At 33.1% G+C, this 15,645-nt stretch overlaps 1 protein-coding gene across 5 annotated transcripts in view; it reads right to left on the bottom strand.

Moving 5' to 3' along the window:
* Positions 1-15,645, bottom strand: part of LOC132728269 (huntingtin-interacting protein 1-like) — a 74,738-nt gene that overhangs the window by 34,133 nt on the left and 24,960 nt on the right. For 4 of the 5 annotated variants that reach the window (XM_060713884.1, XM_060713881.1, XM_060713886.1 and 1 more), the window contains exons 11-19: positions 13,919-13,998; positions 13,126-13,198; positions 12,053-12,224; positions 11,369-11,457; positions 10,808-10,876; positions 8,300-8,437; positions 6,415-6,513; positions 4,206-4,349; positions 2,972-3,134 (exon numbers count right to left, since the gene is read on the bottom strand). In XM_060713884.1, the coding sequence (XP_060569867.1) occupies positions 2,972-3,134; positions 4,206-4,349; positions 6,415-6,513; positions 8,300-8,437; positions 10,808-10,876; positions 11,369-11,457; positions 12,053-12,224; positions 13,126-13,198; positions 13,919-13,998 (1,027 nt within the window). Of the gene's footprint in view, positions 1-2,971; positions 3,135-4,205; positions 4,350-6,414; positions 6,514-7,314; positions 7,360-8,299; positions 8,438-10,807; positions 10,877-11,368; positions 11,458-12,052; positions 12,225-13,125; positions 13,199-13,918; positions 13,999-15,645 lie in introns of all 5 variants that reach the window. The other variant, XM_060713885.1, reaches the window with a different exon arrangement.

Genomic DNA, 15,645 nt, shown 5'->3' with positions numbered 1-15,645 from the left:
TGTATGGATGGATCATAATAAGGAAAGCCATGACCTTCTGATTAACACCTAGGGATTATGGCCTCAAATCCCTACATGCATCTAGACCATGTTTACTCAAATGAAGACAGCACTGGTTAGTTCCAACCACCTTTTAAGTTTACTACACTATTATGCTTTCTTTCAATTATAATTGCTTTAAAGAATCAAACCTATGCTTTACTACTGATAATCATTAATTTAAGACTTATTATATCCTAATATTTAATGATTTATAAAAGAAAGCATGTTTGAAATTATTAACATGTGTCAGCCATATTAAATTCCCATGCTCATTTTTGCGACGGACGCGCCCTCAGGCGCGTTCAGAGCTAAGTCATCTACACATGGGATTTCGTCTGCTACACTCGCGCAAAGTGTCCTCAACCGAATAACAGCCCAGAAATAGTACATGAATTTGATCCTTTAAAACTCACATACTTTGTCGGGATATCTTAAAATCTTCCATATAATTAGCCTTTTCAATTTCAAATTAAGTTATCCAAGTAAAAATATGAACGTATTTGATTGATAAAAACGTTGTAGTTCCGTAGTATTATTGCGCAATATGCAAATTACTGCCGAAACGATTTACAGCTGTCGAAAAAGTAGGACAGCAAATCATACTATAATAAAGGTGTAAGCTCTGAGTTCCAAGAAATTATTAGTATGAAATTAATATTTCTACATTATACAAATTATTATTATTAACAAATCAAAAGTTTTTCGTGTCTCTAGAATAACTCGCGCATTAATAAAAGAAGAACTATTTTCGTGACTCATACTGCGGTTTTAGCTGAATATTCAGCAGTTATTAATAAATTAGATACAGTATAATGGTTAGTATAAATATCTATTTTTGAAAATGCATGTAGCAAGAGAGTTTTTTCAACACTTTACTACCATGTAGTATTTCATGGTAATCTTTATTGAAGGAAGTTATAATATCAGTTCTACTTCCGATTCTTGTGGTTTGTTTACATATTTTTCTAGGTCACGACACGAGTTAACATTCGCTATTCTAAAAATAGATTCTGCTTCACCTGCAGGCGATGAGGGGGTACACATTATACATGTTATAAACCTGCGGATACTTACTTTGCTTACATGCAATACTTACAATTGTAAGAAGCAAACAAGTTGAAAATGGAATTTAGTGTGAAATTGAAAAGGACAGCTTAACTGACATTTAAATTAAAATAAAAACGATGTGATCTGGCCTCTACATCTATGTATGTTTTATTGTCTATATGCCCACTATGATATAACCACAGGTGCTAGTGGCATTGATTTGACCTAAAATGTGTTTGACCTTGTTATTTATACAATAAAATATCAATATATTAAAAAAAAATAAAAAAAATTTCACTGTTATATTATTAGAGACAGTCTATTATTATAATGCCACTAGCACCTGTGGATATAACACGATCAATTCTAAATAACATTCTCACATGTATATGTATTATGCTTGAAGTTAATTTGCATGGTTTTATTTTAGAAATATCATTCCTTGAAAGAAATCGATAAGGACACTGATTTACAAGTTTGACCAGTGTTTTTATGCATAAATTTCATTCTGTATAAGTAGAAAATCTGATTTATATCAGATTGGACACATAAAATATATTGCTCTACAAATCTCGAACTTGTATGGAACAAATTTTCTCTGTTATATCTTTTGTGTTTTGTTTTTTTTTCTTCTAAAAATCCGGTTGCATGTCCGTCGCATTCAGTGCTGCAGCACTTTGATTTTTAATATAGCCCAAGGCTTACCAATTGTACCAAGTTTTGTGCTTTTTCCATTTTCATTAGAATATTGTCAAGGGATTTGACTGTATACACTTGTTCTGACAATAAAGACAATATAATTTCCATTTAAAAGTAAAAAGAACACCCACACATTCCATCTTAAAACAGTGATATTTAAATGCCAGGATACATTATTATTTGTATGTATTTTTTCAATATCAAACATCACCAAAATCTCAGCTTACATCTTTTGTTTGATAATTGACATTTTGCTCACATACAATTATTTTTTTTCCTTTCCCCTATATACCAAAACCTCATTATAGTCACACCTGTGTCAGATACCACCCTCTAAATAAAGATCAGTCTTAAAATCAATTTTAAAACCTTTGAATGATTAAATAAACCAAAGTAACCTCCAAATAAAGACCACTTGTCTATAAATGCCATGTAAAATTTCTCCTTTATATATGGCCTTTGTTCACAGGGTATACATACTGTACACAAAATTATGGCTAGGCCACCTTAACTATCTACAACCTTAAATAAAACCTCCTGCATTGTACTAGTTGTACATTGTATTTGTAAGGTTATATTTTTAAAAACATTTTGACAAGTGGTGTGCCAAATTTCAGATCATCTAGTGTCTACCACATGAGAATATATAAATATTCTTATAAGAATGAAATAACAAAATTCTATTAAAAAAATAATAATCCACTATCATAAAATTTATTTTTTTAAATCCCATATATTTTTTGTATTTTATTCAACATTTTTAAATTTAAACATTTTTTATTTAAGTTGATTGTGTAGCAAGATTGTAGCTTATTTAAACAGCTCTTGAATCAGCTTCCTAGTAGGCCTAGTAACCAGTATTGGTGTCATATGAGGCAACAAGGTCATCAACCCAATATGACTTGAAACCTTGACCCGTGGATTAAGAGGCAGACACCTTAGACACTATGCCACCACTCCCCCTGTATCATTTTTTTAGGTAGATATCATCCATAACATAGATTTAATACTCAAGTATTGGTGTGATACGAGGGAACATGGTCACAAACATGCTATGACTGGAAACCGTGATCCCTGGGTTAAGAGGCAGATACCTTAGCCACTAGGCCACCACTTTCCATCAGCATTTTTCTAGTTTTATTATAGACATATTATCCAAAAGAAGTTACTTAAAATATCTTACTCAGCATTTTTCTATGTAAATCATCCAAGATTTGTGTCAGTCTTGTTTCTGTTGACTGTTTTTCTTCCATCAAAGTTTCTAGTTTTTGTTCTAATTCTTCAAGCTGCTTACTCAAATCTTGTTCAGTTTGTGCTTTACTTTGTTCTGTTGCGGCTAACGTTGTCTGAAATATAACAATTATCTCTATTGAACGTTTCTGCTTAAATTCAAGCCAGTTTGCCTTAATAACTGTTGTAACCTTAGTCATTTTCTTTCTTTTTTGTCTTATTCAAAACAGTTTCAGGTAAAACCAAGCTGTGATGGTCTTGATGCTGATTTAATAGACTGACTTGTGCAGGAAGACCTCAGGTGCTTCCATTTGACATATGTTCACATTTAAGTAGAACAACCAACCTTTTGTAAGCAAAAAAACTTTGTCCTATGAGAGAACCAAAAGTTCCTGGTGATATTCAAATATCAATCTGCCATGGAGACCTCTACCTACACTTTCATTTACCTTATTCACTAACTACAGTTCAAGGATTTGAAAACAAGAACATAAATAAAGCTTCCACTGAACTGGCTGTATATATCAATTCCAATGGAACATCGTTTGATAAATAAGTTGTATTAACTTCCCCTTAAGCTGTACTTATTACCTCCCTTTATCAACTTTACTGACTTAGTACAGTTCAAGGATTTGGAAACAAGAACATAAATAGAGCTTCCACTGAACTGGCTGTATATATCAATTGCAAGGGAACATTATTTGACAAATTACTGTATTAATAATATCTGTCATATTTTGCGGTTCGGATCGGAATATCCGTCCCGAGGTGACCCGCCCATTGGGCGGTAACGAGGCTTGCCGAGTTACCGCCCATGGGCGGGTGACCGAGGGACGGATATTCCGATCCGAACCGCAAACATATGTCAGATATTTTTTCTTGCATATTCTACCATATTCCATTATATTTTAAATTCTTTATCTTTATTTTCAATGAAAATTTATATCATTACAACCGTAACTACTTTCTTACAACTGCGTATGAATTACAACTTCATTCATAACGGTAAAATGACGTCATCCTAACCGTGCCATTGTACAGCACGCGACTCATCTGGAACCCCCCATGCCAGATGAAATTTCCATTATGGGTAAAACTCACGGAAACGCCAGTCTGACATGCAAGAATAACAGAATAACCTCCCCTTAATTTGTACTTATTACCTCCCTTTATTAAATGCTACATACCTTCAATGTTGCAATCTGTGCCTGCAGATCCTTCTCCATGTTTTCTTTCTCTCCCTTTAATGAATCAAGATTACTCTGTAATCCTTCAATCTGATTGGTTAATTTTTCCTCTTGCCCCGCCTTCTCTTCTGATAGTTGTTCCACCTGAAATGGTTATAAAGTCAACATTTACCCATTAATGTAGACACATGGTGAGATAGAGTCTTATTTCAGTGTCTTCCTAAAAAAATCTCTTTAAGTTCTAAAGGATGAATACTTAAGGCATGCGCACAATATCACAAATTACAGTGAAATTCAAGACAGAGGACACATCAACTTTAAATCTAGATTATATGCACATGTATAAATAGTTGTTAGCGATATAAACATAGCCTTGTGGTTTGGGTAATATAATCTTATATATTGTTTACAGGGCTATTTAAATCATTAACAAGAGCTGTCTGTAGGACAGCACGCTCGACTATTCTAAGTGCTTGATAGTAAAAGAGCCTTGATAATGTTAAATTTTTTAAGTTCACAAAAGGGCTAATTTTTTTTTATAAATTCATGTTATAGGCCTTAGAGAGAGTCTAATTATACAGTATTGACTTGACTATTCGGAAGGTAATGTCACAAGGGTGTTTTATTGAGTATAATAATACTAAATACCTATGAATACATAAATTTGACAGAAAAGGTACAAAGGTTTTTTATTAAGATGTTTTATCAAGTAAATCACTGCTTTATTATTATGAATGCATAAAATTGTCCCAAAAAAGGCACAAACCCTTCAGTAGTTATTGAGATAACAGCTTACAAGCAAAACTTTACCATGAATTTCTAAGTTGAAAAAGGGGAGAAAAATCAGCCTAAATGCAAGATAGAATTATGGATCTTTGTCAGTGACCTACAATTATGACCCTAAATGCATATGTGAAGTTTTAAATAAATATCTTTAATAGTTATTGAGATATGTAAAACTTGCATGTAAACATTAACCAAGAGACTAAGTAGAAAAGGGGATATGAATCAGCCTCCAATTATGACCCTAAGTGCATGTGTAAAGTTTCAAGTAAATATCTTTGAAGACCTTTAACTAAAATTTCTAAGTTTCAAAGGGGCAAATAATTCTGCAAATATTGCAGGCAGAGTTATGCAATTTTGCAAACTGATGTACATTGTTACTATAAAAAAGTATTTTAAATTTCAATTGAATATCTCAAGCAATAATTCAGATATTTGACTTAACAAAAACACTTTAACCAAAATTTCTAAGTTCCAAAGGGGCATAATTATGTCAATATTGTAGGCAGAGTTATCCAACTTGCCAATCTGATGTACCTTGTTACTATAAATAAGTATTGTAAGTTTCAATTGAATATCTCGAGCAATAATTGAGATATTTGAATTTACAAAAAACTTAAACCAAAATTCCTAAGTTAAAAAGGGGCATAATTCTGTCAATATTGTAGGCAGAGTTATTCAACTTGTCAATCTGATGTACCTTGTTACTATAAATAGGTATTGTAAGTTTCAATTGAATATATCAAGCAATAATTGAGATATTTGACTTAACAAAAAACTTTAACCAAAATTTCTAAGTTAAAAAGGGGCATAATTCTGTCAATATTGTAGGCAGAGTTATCCAACTTGTCAATCTGATGTACCTTGTTACTATAAATAAGTATTGTAAGTTTCAATTGAATATCTCAAGTAATAATTGAGATATTTGACTTTACAAAAAACTTTAACCAAAATTTCTAAGTTAAAAAGGGGCATAATTCTGTCAATATTGTAGGCAGAGTTATCCAACTTGTCAATCTTATGTACCTTGTTACTATAAATAAGTATTGTAAGTTTCAATTGAATATCTCAAGTAATAATTGAGATATTTGACTTTACAAAAAACTTTAACCAACGCAGACGCCGACGCGGACGCCGACGCCGGGGCGACTACAATAGCTCTCATATTCTTCGAATAGTCGAGCTAAAAAAAACTATTACTAACAATATATTCCAATAAAAAATGACAGCTTTTAATAACCAATAAATTATAACAATAAAATAACAATAATAATACTAATAATAGTTATGATTATTATATTATGATAAATAATATAAATAACTTTAATTTTGCCAGAACATTTATACCTAAACAATGCTGACATTTTGTATGAGAAACATAAATTTTATTTCATAAATATAAAAATATACAAAACTACAGGCTTACTTGTGATTCAAGGTTTTGAACTCTGGACTGCTCAGATTGAAGCTCTTTCTGTAAGGTTTCCTCACTATTCTGTACTGACTTCAGCTGAGTCTCGAGCTCCTTCAAAAATAACATTGAACAATATGTAGAATAAACATTCAGTATGATGGGGGAAACACATGTCACAAACTCTTGAAATGAACAAGCTTTGGAATGTGGAATTCTCGATGAATTGTAAATAAGGTTAACTTTGGAAACATCATGTTTACTTTGGAAACATTTAATATTCATTCTTAAAGATTATAAAGACATATTAGTGCAATATTTTAATAACATTTATAAGCAGTAAAATTAAGTTTTTTCTTTTACTCCTACAGCAGATTCTTGAAAGAGCTAAAACATCAAATGTCTCTGTTATCTAATACACATGAATATTGTACATAACACAGAATAAAATGTTCAGAAACAAAATTTTATCTTGCTATCTTAATTACTAGTAAGTACTAGGGACTTTTACTATTCAGTGCAAGAGCCATACACGTTAAAGGAAATATACAAACATATTTCTTTCATATAGGTATTTTGGGATTAATCTTTTACAAAATTCAAACAATAACATCAGATATAAAGTTTAATACATTTTAAAATAAAAAGGTTTGAATTATATATAAATTTTACAATTTTATAAGTTTCAGTACATAATATATTAAAGTAAAAAATTCCATTACTCATTGTCTGTTTTTTAGATTTTTGTTCTTTTGTTTTTAATCACATCAAATATGTAAAGGATGAACCTAAGGTAGCTCCCCACCCTTTAATGGTGCAGGAAGACACCATGTACTCCTATGTGCATTTTTTTTCTGTTGTTTTTATTTTTGTTGTGATTTTATATAAAAAGTTTCAACATATATTAAATATTACCTGAGATTTCTGCCATCCTTCATAAAAATCATCCAGTTTTGAGGCCTGGTGGAAGAAACAGTAATACTATCAAACATACCTTTCTAACAACAAGCTGACATGCTATGTGTGGTTGGTTGTACACAGTGGATGCTGTGAAGCCGCCATGCGATGCAGTTGGTTGTACACAGTGGAAATGCAGTGTCTTGACTTTAACATGCTGACATGCAATGCAGCTGGTAGTACACAGTGGAAATGCTGTGTCATAGCTTCAACAAGCTGACATGCTATGCAGGCGGTAATACACAGTGGAATTACTGTGTTCGGGTTTAACAAAAATATGACATGCAACACATTTGGTTATACACAATGGAAATACTTTGTCCTGGGTCTAAGAAGCAAATACTGAATTTCATCAGTTGTACACAGTGGAAATACTGTGTCCTGGGGTTATACACTGTGGAATTGCTGTGTCCCGACTCTTTCAAGCCGACATGCAATTTGGTTGGTTGTACAACTTGGAAATGCTTTAATCGCTCAAACATACTCAGATAATGCCATGCTTCAATGTCATGCACAAATGAATGGTCAATTCAAATTATGTCCTTTATAATAAATCTTTGAACTTACCTTTGATAAATTAAACAGTTATCTATACTGTATGTTGCCACTACAATATCTGGCAGTGCCTTATTCAAGATCCGACAGAATAACTTGTTAAGCATTATATTTTTGAATAAGTGCTTACTAAGTTATGTCACAAAAAACAACTCACTTGACTTATATTCTTTGCCAGAATATCTAGATGTTGGCCACAAAGGTTTTATGATACTTTCCTACTTACCTTCATTTTTAATACTGACATTTTTCAGCAAATGAGTAAAAGTTTCCCCCACCTCAACAGAATCAATCAATCTGTGAAACAACAACCTCTGTGTGATTCCACCAACACCGTAAGTTATGTTGTTGTTGTTTTTTTCCTACAATTATTGACACCTATTCCTACCTGCTTCACTTTTTCAAGATCTGTATTTTTAGCAGTAGTTTGGGCTAACTGCTGAGTGACCTCATCAGCAGAGTTCTGTAAACTTTCCTGTATAACTTTCCTCTCATCCTCCATGCGTACCATATTGGCCTCGTTGTCCTGGTTAAATTGGGAAAAACATGCTTCAATTCACTCATTCACATGCATAGGTAAAATTTATCGGAACTGTTTGTTAGGGTGTCCATGCTTTAATTTCATAATCATTTGGTTTAAACATATCTATTTAAGCTTGACTGCAAAACAAGTTCTTGCAACTTACATTTAATATCACTTTAGAGTCTGCTTCCTGGAACCAACCAGTACTGGTGTCATATATGAAGAAACATGATAGAAACCTGAATAGGGCTCAAACCCATTATCCATGCTTGGGTTGAGAGGCACAGACAGGTCATGTGCTGTTTTCACCAATGCAACAAAGCTCATGCAACTTTGCACTGAGTAAGGAACTAAAACTGCTACATTTTAAGAATTTTCTGTGTAGGCCTAGTGAAATATTTCATATTTTTGCAGGACTTCCACTTCATTCATGTATTTTTGGTTACTCATTGAATGATACCGTTTAATTTAAAGACTGGCCTTGCTACAGAAAATAAATGTATCATGTATTTCTAATGCTATGCTAGTACTTTAGGAAACCTGACTTGCATTTTTTTTAAGTTTGGTAAAAACACATTCAAGTAAACTTTATGTGCATGCAATGCAAGAATAAGCATAACAAATGGAAATTTCATAAAACAACATATTATCCAATTAAAACTTTAAATAACATGTAAAATTTAATGTTTACAATTTATTTCTAACTTTATAAATATAATTAATAACTGTAATAACAAATAAGTTGTTTTGAAAAATAGATACCAACTCTGTTTTATATATATCAAGTACATGTAAAATAAAGCATGATTAATCAAATACCAAAATCATGACATATGGTGGCATCATTAAATCATTATAACTTCCTGGTAGAACAGACAATAATTATTCTTTCATTTAAACAATTGTAAGGTCAATAATGAAATTCCCTTTTAATTCATTTTTCCCTCATACAATTAGTTCTTCTGTTTTAAAATCATATAATACTCGTGAAAGCTGAATTCTATCATGAAGCCAGTCAGGGTTGAAGACAGAGGATGAGGAAGACAAAAGATTGAAAACACCACAATATATAACAGTGTCAATTTATTTGGTTCTTCTGGGGCCCTTTGTTTTGCACAGAGATACTACAGAGGGCAGAACACTAAATACCCAAATAGTGATGTGCTCTCCTCATAAATCTATCATGTTTTTACCATGAAACATGCACCACACAGTGACTGTCATGCTTTCAACCTTCCATCTTTTCTTTTCTACTAGCCACTAGTAAAAATTGTAACTTTCACAAATTAACTTTAATAATAGGGATGGCAACGAGTAACCGGTTAACCAAGTACTCGATCGAACGTCTGAATATCGGTTAACAAAATTGATATTCGATTACTCGGAAAAAATGTATAATTTCTATTTTATTTGCTATTTAGACAGTTTGGTGTATCCAATTAGTTCAAAAATTTGGAGATGTGCATATACCTTCATAAATACCTGTTAAATGCAATCACAACTTCCTTGCAGAGGTGCGAAAATGATACCATAAATTTAATGAGGCGATCAACAGTTTGACACGCGCACATGTGTCGCTTACGTCATCCGGCCTCTTATGATATTTAGTAACCTTTAATTGTGTAACATAATGCAGTTTGTACCCGAATCTTGTTTTAAGGTAACATTTTTGAAAACAACAAAGGGCCGTATTGCTATTATGATATAATAATTAAGGTAGTATTTAGTCCCGGTTAAACTTTTGTTGCCGCCGATCAGTCTATTTTATTACAAGAAGAAAAAGATGTTTCAACTGCTAAACATGTTTTAAACTTGATATTGCATTAATTAAAATGTTCTAAAGTATAATGTCGTTGATTTAATTTTAATTAATTTGTCTTCTTTGCAGTCCTATCTATAGTTACGAATTCTATGAATGTAAATAGAAAACGAAAGTAGCATACGGACGGTGTTGATATTGTGTGATAAACTTTGAAGATCATTGGAAATCGTCCGAGTAACCGAGTACTCGATCGGAAAAATGACCGAGTACTCGAGTATTAATTTTGGTATTCGTTGCCATCCCTATTTAATAGAGACTGAATTTTCAAAAGTTCAATCAATTTTTTGAAAATTAAGTTGAACAGGGTTCCTGCTGTTCTACTTTAATTGAATTTTATATTGGGTATTTAAGCTACATCAATCCTGATTCAATCATCTAGCTTCTTTCCAGGTCTTTTAAGATACCCTTATATGTATTATTTCAGGCACAAGCTAGCACCATCGTAGAACCAAGGACCTTCCATAAGCTAATTTGATACCTCACATGAAAATACATATATCGACTGGAAAGTAAACTGAAGTTGCATAGTCTGTTGCTTTTTTCAAACATACCTTTATTACTTGTTCTTTTTCCTCCAATGCTTTCTTATCAGCTGCATTTTGTTTATTCAAATCCCCATGCTGTAAATATAAGAAACTTGCTTTATTGTGTTGAAACTTCCATGTACAATACAGGCTCGCCAGAGTAACAGTCATTGGGAGGAAAAGACTTTGGTTTATGCTTGGAGGTGTAGCTCTACATAAAGTTCATTGTGTAGTCTTTACTTTAGGATTACCGCAGTAAATTTCTTGTGAAGTCCTTACTTTGTGAAGAAAGGATACTTTTACAGAGGGTAGTCTTTACTTTGGGAAGAAAGGATACTATTAAGTCTAGATTTTTTAAAATTTGTATGTTGGTCTGAGTCTTGTTTAGTAGGATGGACCAAGTCTAGATTTGTTCTAGAATTGTAGGCTGGTCTCAGTCTTGATTTGTAGGCTGGATCAAACCTAGATTTGTTCTAGATTTGTAGGCTGATCCAAGTCTTGGTTGTAAGCCTGCCCTGATTCTATGCTGGTGGCATAGACAAATTTTTAATACAACTTGTATTCAAGCAGACATTATTCTATCAGTACCTGTCTAAGAAGTGTTACGTGTTCATCTCTTAGCTTCTGATACACATCCTTCATCTTCTTAAACTTTTCTTCACTGGCTTTGGTATGTTCTGTAAGATAGTAATATATTTATGTTAGGTTTCAAGTTACACAGACACTGTTAAGGTCATAAAGCAACATTCCAGCTTAATCTGAGGAGGGTTACCTCAGGCACACACCACTATGTGCTTTATTTCAAGCATCAGATAACACCGAGTAGAAATCTTGAGAGAAAGTCCTAGACAAATTCATACACACAGCAGTGACAGCTTCAAAGATAACGACAGCCCACTAATATTACTATGTATGAATATCATGATCTGTGCTGACTGCCTTAACATCTATTCATACTGCCTTAACAATCACACTTGCCAGGTACTAAAGGTGACAGACCTATGACCTGTGTGTGGAGGGCTAGTGGTTTGAAATCAACCACTTAACAACTCGACCACGAATGCCCCTTTTATATGAATAATTGTCAACGGGTGTTGGCTATACATGTAGAAATATCCTTTTTAATTCTTATTGTCATGCACTTTGTTACTTCATTCATTTTCTGCCTTTGTTAGTTTATAAGCAGTAAAATTACTATGTTGACAGAATATATGGTAAAATATAATGATAAATTAAGTTGTCCATCTGAAATCTTATTATTTATCGACTTACTTTCAGCCTCAGTGAGTTTGGCAGCTGCACCCATATGAACTTTGGCTTTGCTTAGCTCCGCCTTCAAGTTTTCATTGTCCTGTAGAGCTTTGTCCGCAGATAAGCGCAGCTCTGACAATATTTTCTCCAACTTTGAGATATCGTCCCGTAATGATGATATGATTCTTTGGTCCTGAAAAAAAATATAATGATGAAAATTGATCAATAAAACCATTATCGAACACATTGTGATGGAAAGATTTATTTTCATTCAAAAAAATGTAACGGAACCATCCTTTATGAAACAACTTTGTAGGTATCTATCGATAAGAATTGTTGCAAACGAATTAAAATTTGGATTCTAGAATTGAATTCAATAATTATATTGTTTTTCGTCATGCTATTGAGTTTTGAGTCACACACACACTGTAGTCATTGTTACATTCCTACTTTTGTGAAGGAAGAAAACCTGAGATGCTACTCCGTGCATTATTTCAGGCACAAGCAAATACTTAAGGATGACCACCAACATTCTGTCAGATAGCTGGATAGCTTCCTTATGTGAAATTATCCAATGTCTTTGGTGTAATTTAAACCCATGGCTGTGCCACTTGATCAAGATCTGCACTTTTTGCTATTCAGTCATAACTTCAGGGGTTGACACTAACTTTTAAGCCAGGAATCCCAACGGGACATCTGTTGTTCATTTCCGGTTTACTTTTTGCAAGTTTATCATGTTTAATAAATACTTTTTTGCAAGGTGACCATCTTAAATGAATACTTTAAAGTTGATTAAAGATCAGTTTCAATTGTTTAGTATATTTTTTATTTAAAAACTTTAAAAGTCCCAACGGGACATCTGACTTGGAACTTTAGAAATCCCTTGCCAATTTTTGGAGTCCTCGGGACCGCGGGACTGCGTTAGTGTCGAACACTGAACTTATTTTGAAAATTTTCCTTACAAATGATGAATGGTTTTATCCAGATTCAAAGATTCTTAAAGAACATCTTAAGATATCTAAATAAATCAAAAAGAACACTGATGTTAACAAAATAGTGAAATATTTAGAGAAAACAGAAAAAGCATATAATACCTCTGATTTCACCCTCTCTAACTCCGCCCTCAATTGTTGGATTTCTTTTGTTAATCTCTCAATTAGTAAATCTCTGTAAGTTTAAACAAGACAGTATAAAGACCTACACCAGTGAAATAGGGAGATAAAAACATGTGCAAGCTATAAAAGGTTAAGATGCTGAAATAAATGTGGGGAAGTTGAGTTTGGACAAAAATGATTTTTTTTTTAAGTAGTAAATGTTGTTGTATAAGAAGCTAGTCTCTGTAATAACACATGTTTGAAATAAACTCAACTTTGAATCAATTTTCAGAATTAAAGGGAATTTCAGAATTAAAGGGAACATCTCAATATTTACAACCATTATTTTTTACTTTAAATTAAGTGCAAAAACACTTAAAGAACTGTTTCTCTCACTCCCCCTGACAAAACTATGGGAACAAAATCTTTTATAAAAAGGGCTTCATAATGAATAAATGAATGTGCATAATCCACTTTTAAATGGTTTTCATAATGAAATAATTTGCAGAATACACCTTATAATGGATTTCATGAATGAATATGCAGAATTAACTTTAAAACAAATTATTATGAATAAATGTACAGGATACTCTTTAAAATGGGGCATAATCCTCCTTTAAATGGATTTCACAAAAAAAAATGCAAAATTCTCTTTAAAATGGATTTCATAAGAAATAATCAAGGCTGAATTAGAGGATTAGTATAGAACTTTGTTTATTGTAAACTAATACTAGTACCTACTGAACTAAACATAAAGCTTTTATTATGTCAATGAAAAGTTATCTTAACAAACCTTTCATCAACTTCTGGTGGTCCACCATTAAAATTAAAACTTTCCTGCCGACTTCCAAATGTTGCATCAAATCTATCCTCCTTTATTTAAAACAGACAAAAAATAATATTTTAATCAATATATCAAAGTTCCAAAAAATTTTCTTTGGGTGTAAAAACAAGAGGGCCATGATGGCCCTGAGGTCGCTCACCTGTATATAGGCCCCCCACCCCCGGGCCAATTTTTACCCAAGGGCTTTTATTTGTTTATTTGAACAGACTTGGTAGACACCCATAAGAAGATGTTTCATGCTAAACATCTAAGTTCTAGCTCATTGGCTTTTTTAAAAGAAGATTTTTAAAGTTTTTACTATACACATATAGTTAAAAACAATGTCACCCCTGGGGCAGGGCAAGTTTTGACCCCCGGGCTTTTATTTTAACAAACTTTGTAGATATTTACTTAAAGACGTTTCATGCTTAATATCTAAACTCTAGCTATTTGGGTTTTTCAAAAGAAGATTTTTAAGTTTTTGCTATACACATATAAGGAAAATCAATGACCCCCCCCCGGGCGGGGCCAGTTTTGACCCCAGGGCTTTTATTTGAACATACTTGGTAGACACCCATTAGAACATGTTTCATGCTAAATATCTTAGCTCTAGCTCTTTGAGTTCTTTAAGTTTTTACTATATTCATATAGGGAAAATCAATGACCCCCTGGGGCGGGACCAATTTTGACCCCAGAGCTTTTATTTAAACAAACTTGGTAGACACTCATTAGAAGATGTTTCATGCTAAATATCTTAGCTCTAGCTCTTTGGGTTCTTTAAAAGAAGTTTTTTTAAGTTTTTACTATATGCATATAGGGAAAATCTATGACCCCCTGGGGCGGGGTCAATTTTGACCCCAGGGCTTTTATTTGAACAAACTTGGTAGACATTCACTAGAAGATGTTTCATGCCAAATATCTAAGCTCTAGCTCTTATGGTTCTTTAAAAGAAGATTTTTAAGTTTTTACTATATGCATATAGGGAAAATCAATGACCCCCTGGGGCGGGGCCAATTTTGACCCAAGGGCTTTAATTTGAACAAACTTGGTAGACACTCACTAGAAGATGTTTCATGCTTAATATCTTAGCTCTAGCTCTTTGGGTTCTTTAAAAGAAGATTTTTTAAGTTTTTACTATATGCATATAGGGAAAATCAATGACCCCCTGGGTCGGGGCCAATTTTGACCCCAGGGCTTTTATTTGAACAAACTTGGTAGACATTCACTAGAAGATGTTTCATGCCAAATATCTAAGCTCTAGCTCTTACGGTTCTTTAAAAGAAGATTTTTTAAGTTTTTACTATATGCATATAGGGAAAATCAATGACCCCCCAGGGGCGGGGCCAATTTTGACCCCAGGGCTTTTATTTGAACAAACTTGGTAGACACTCACTAGAAGATGTTTCATGCCAAATATCTAAGCTCTAGCTCTTATGGTTTTTTAAAAGAAGATATTTAAAGTTTTTTCTTTTGGTTGCCATGGCAACCAGAGTTCTGCATGGAATTAAATTCTTTGAACAATTTTTAAAGGTGACCACCAAAGGAACATTCCTGTGAAGTTTGGATGAAATTGGCTCAGTGGTTTATGAGGAGATGTCATTTAAAGCAAAAGTTTACGGACGGACGGACGGACGGACGACGGACGGACGGACGCCGGACGAAAAGCGATCACATAAGCTCACCCTGTCACTTTGTGA

The sequence above is a fragment of the Ruditapes philippinarum genome, unplaced genomic scaffold (assembly GCF_026571515.1).
Source record: "Ruditapes philippinarum isolate M1 unplaced genomic scaffold, ASM2657151v2 ctg693_1_1_1_1, whole genome shotgun sequence".
NCBI lineage: Eukaryota > Metazoa > Mollusca > Bivalvia > Venerida > Veneridae > Ruditapes > Ruditapes philippinarum.
Note: the sequence above shows the minus strand (reverse complement) of the source record. Positions and strands in the feature narration are given on the sequence as shown.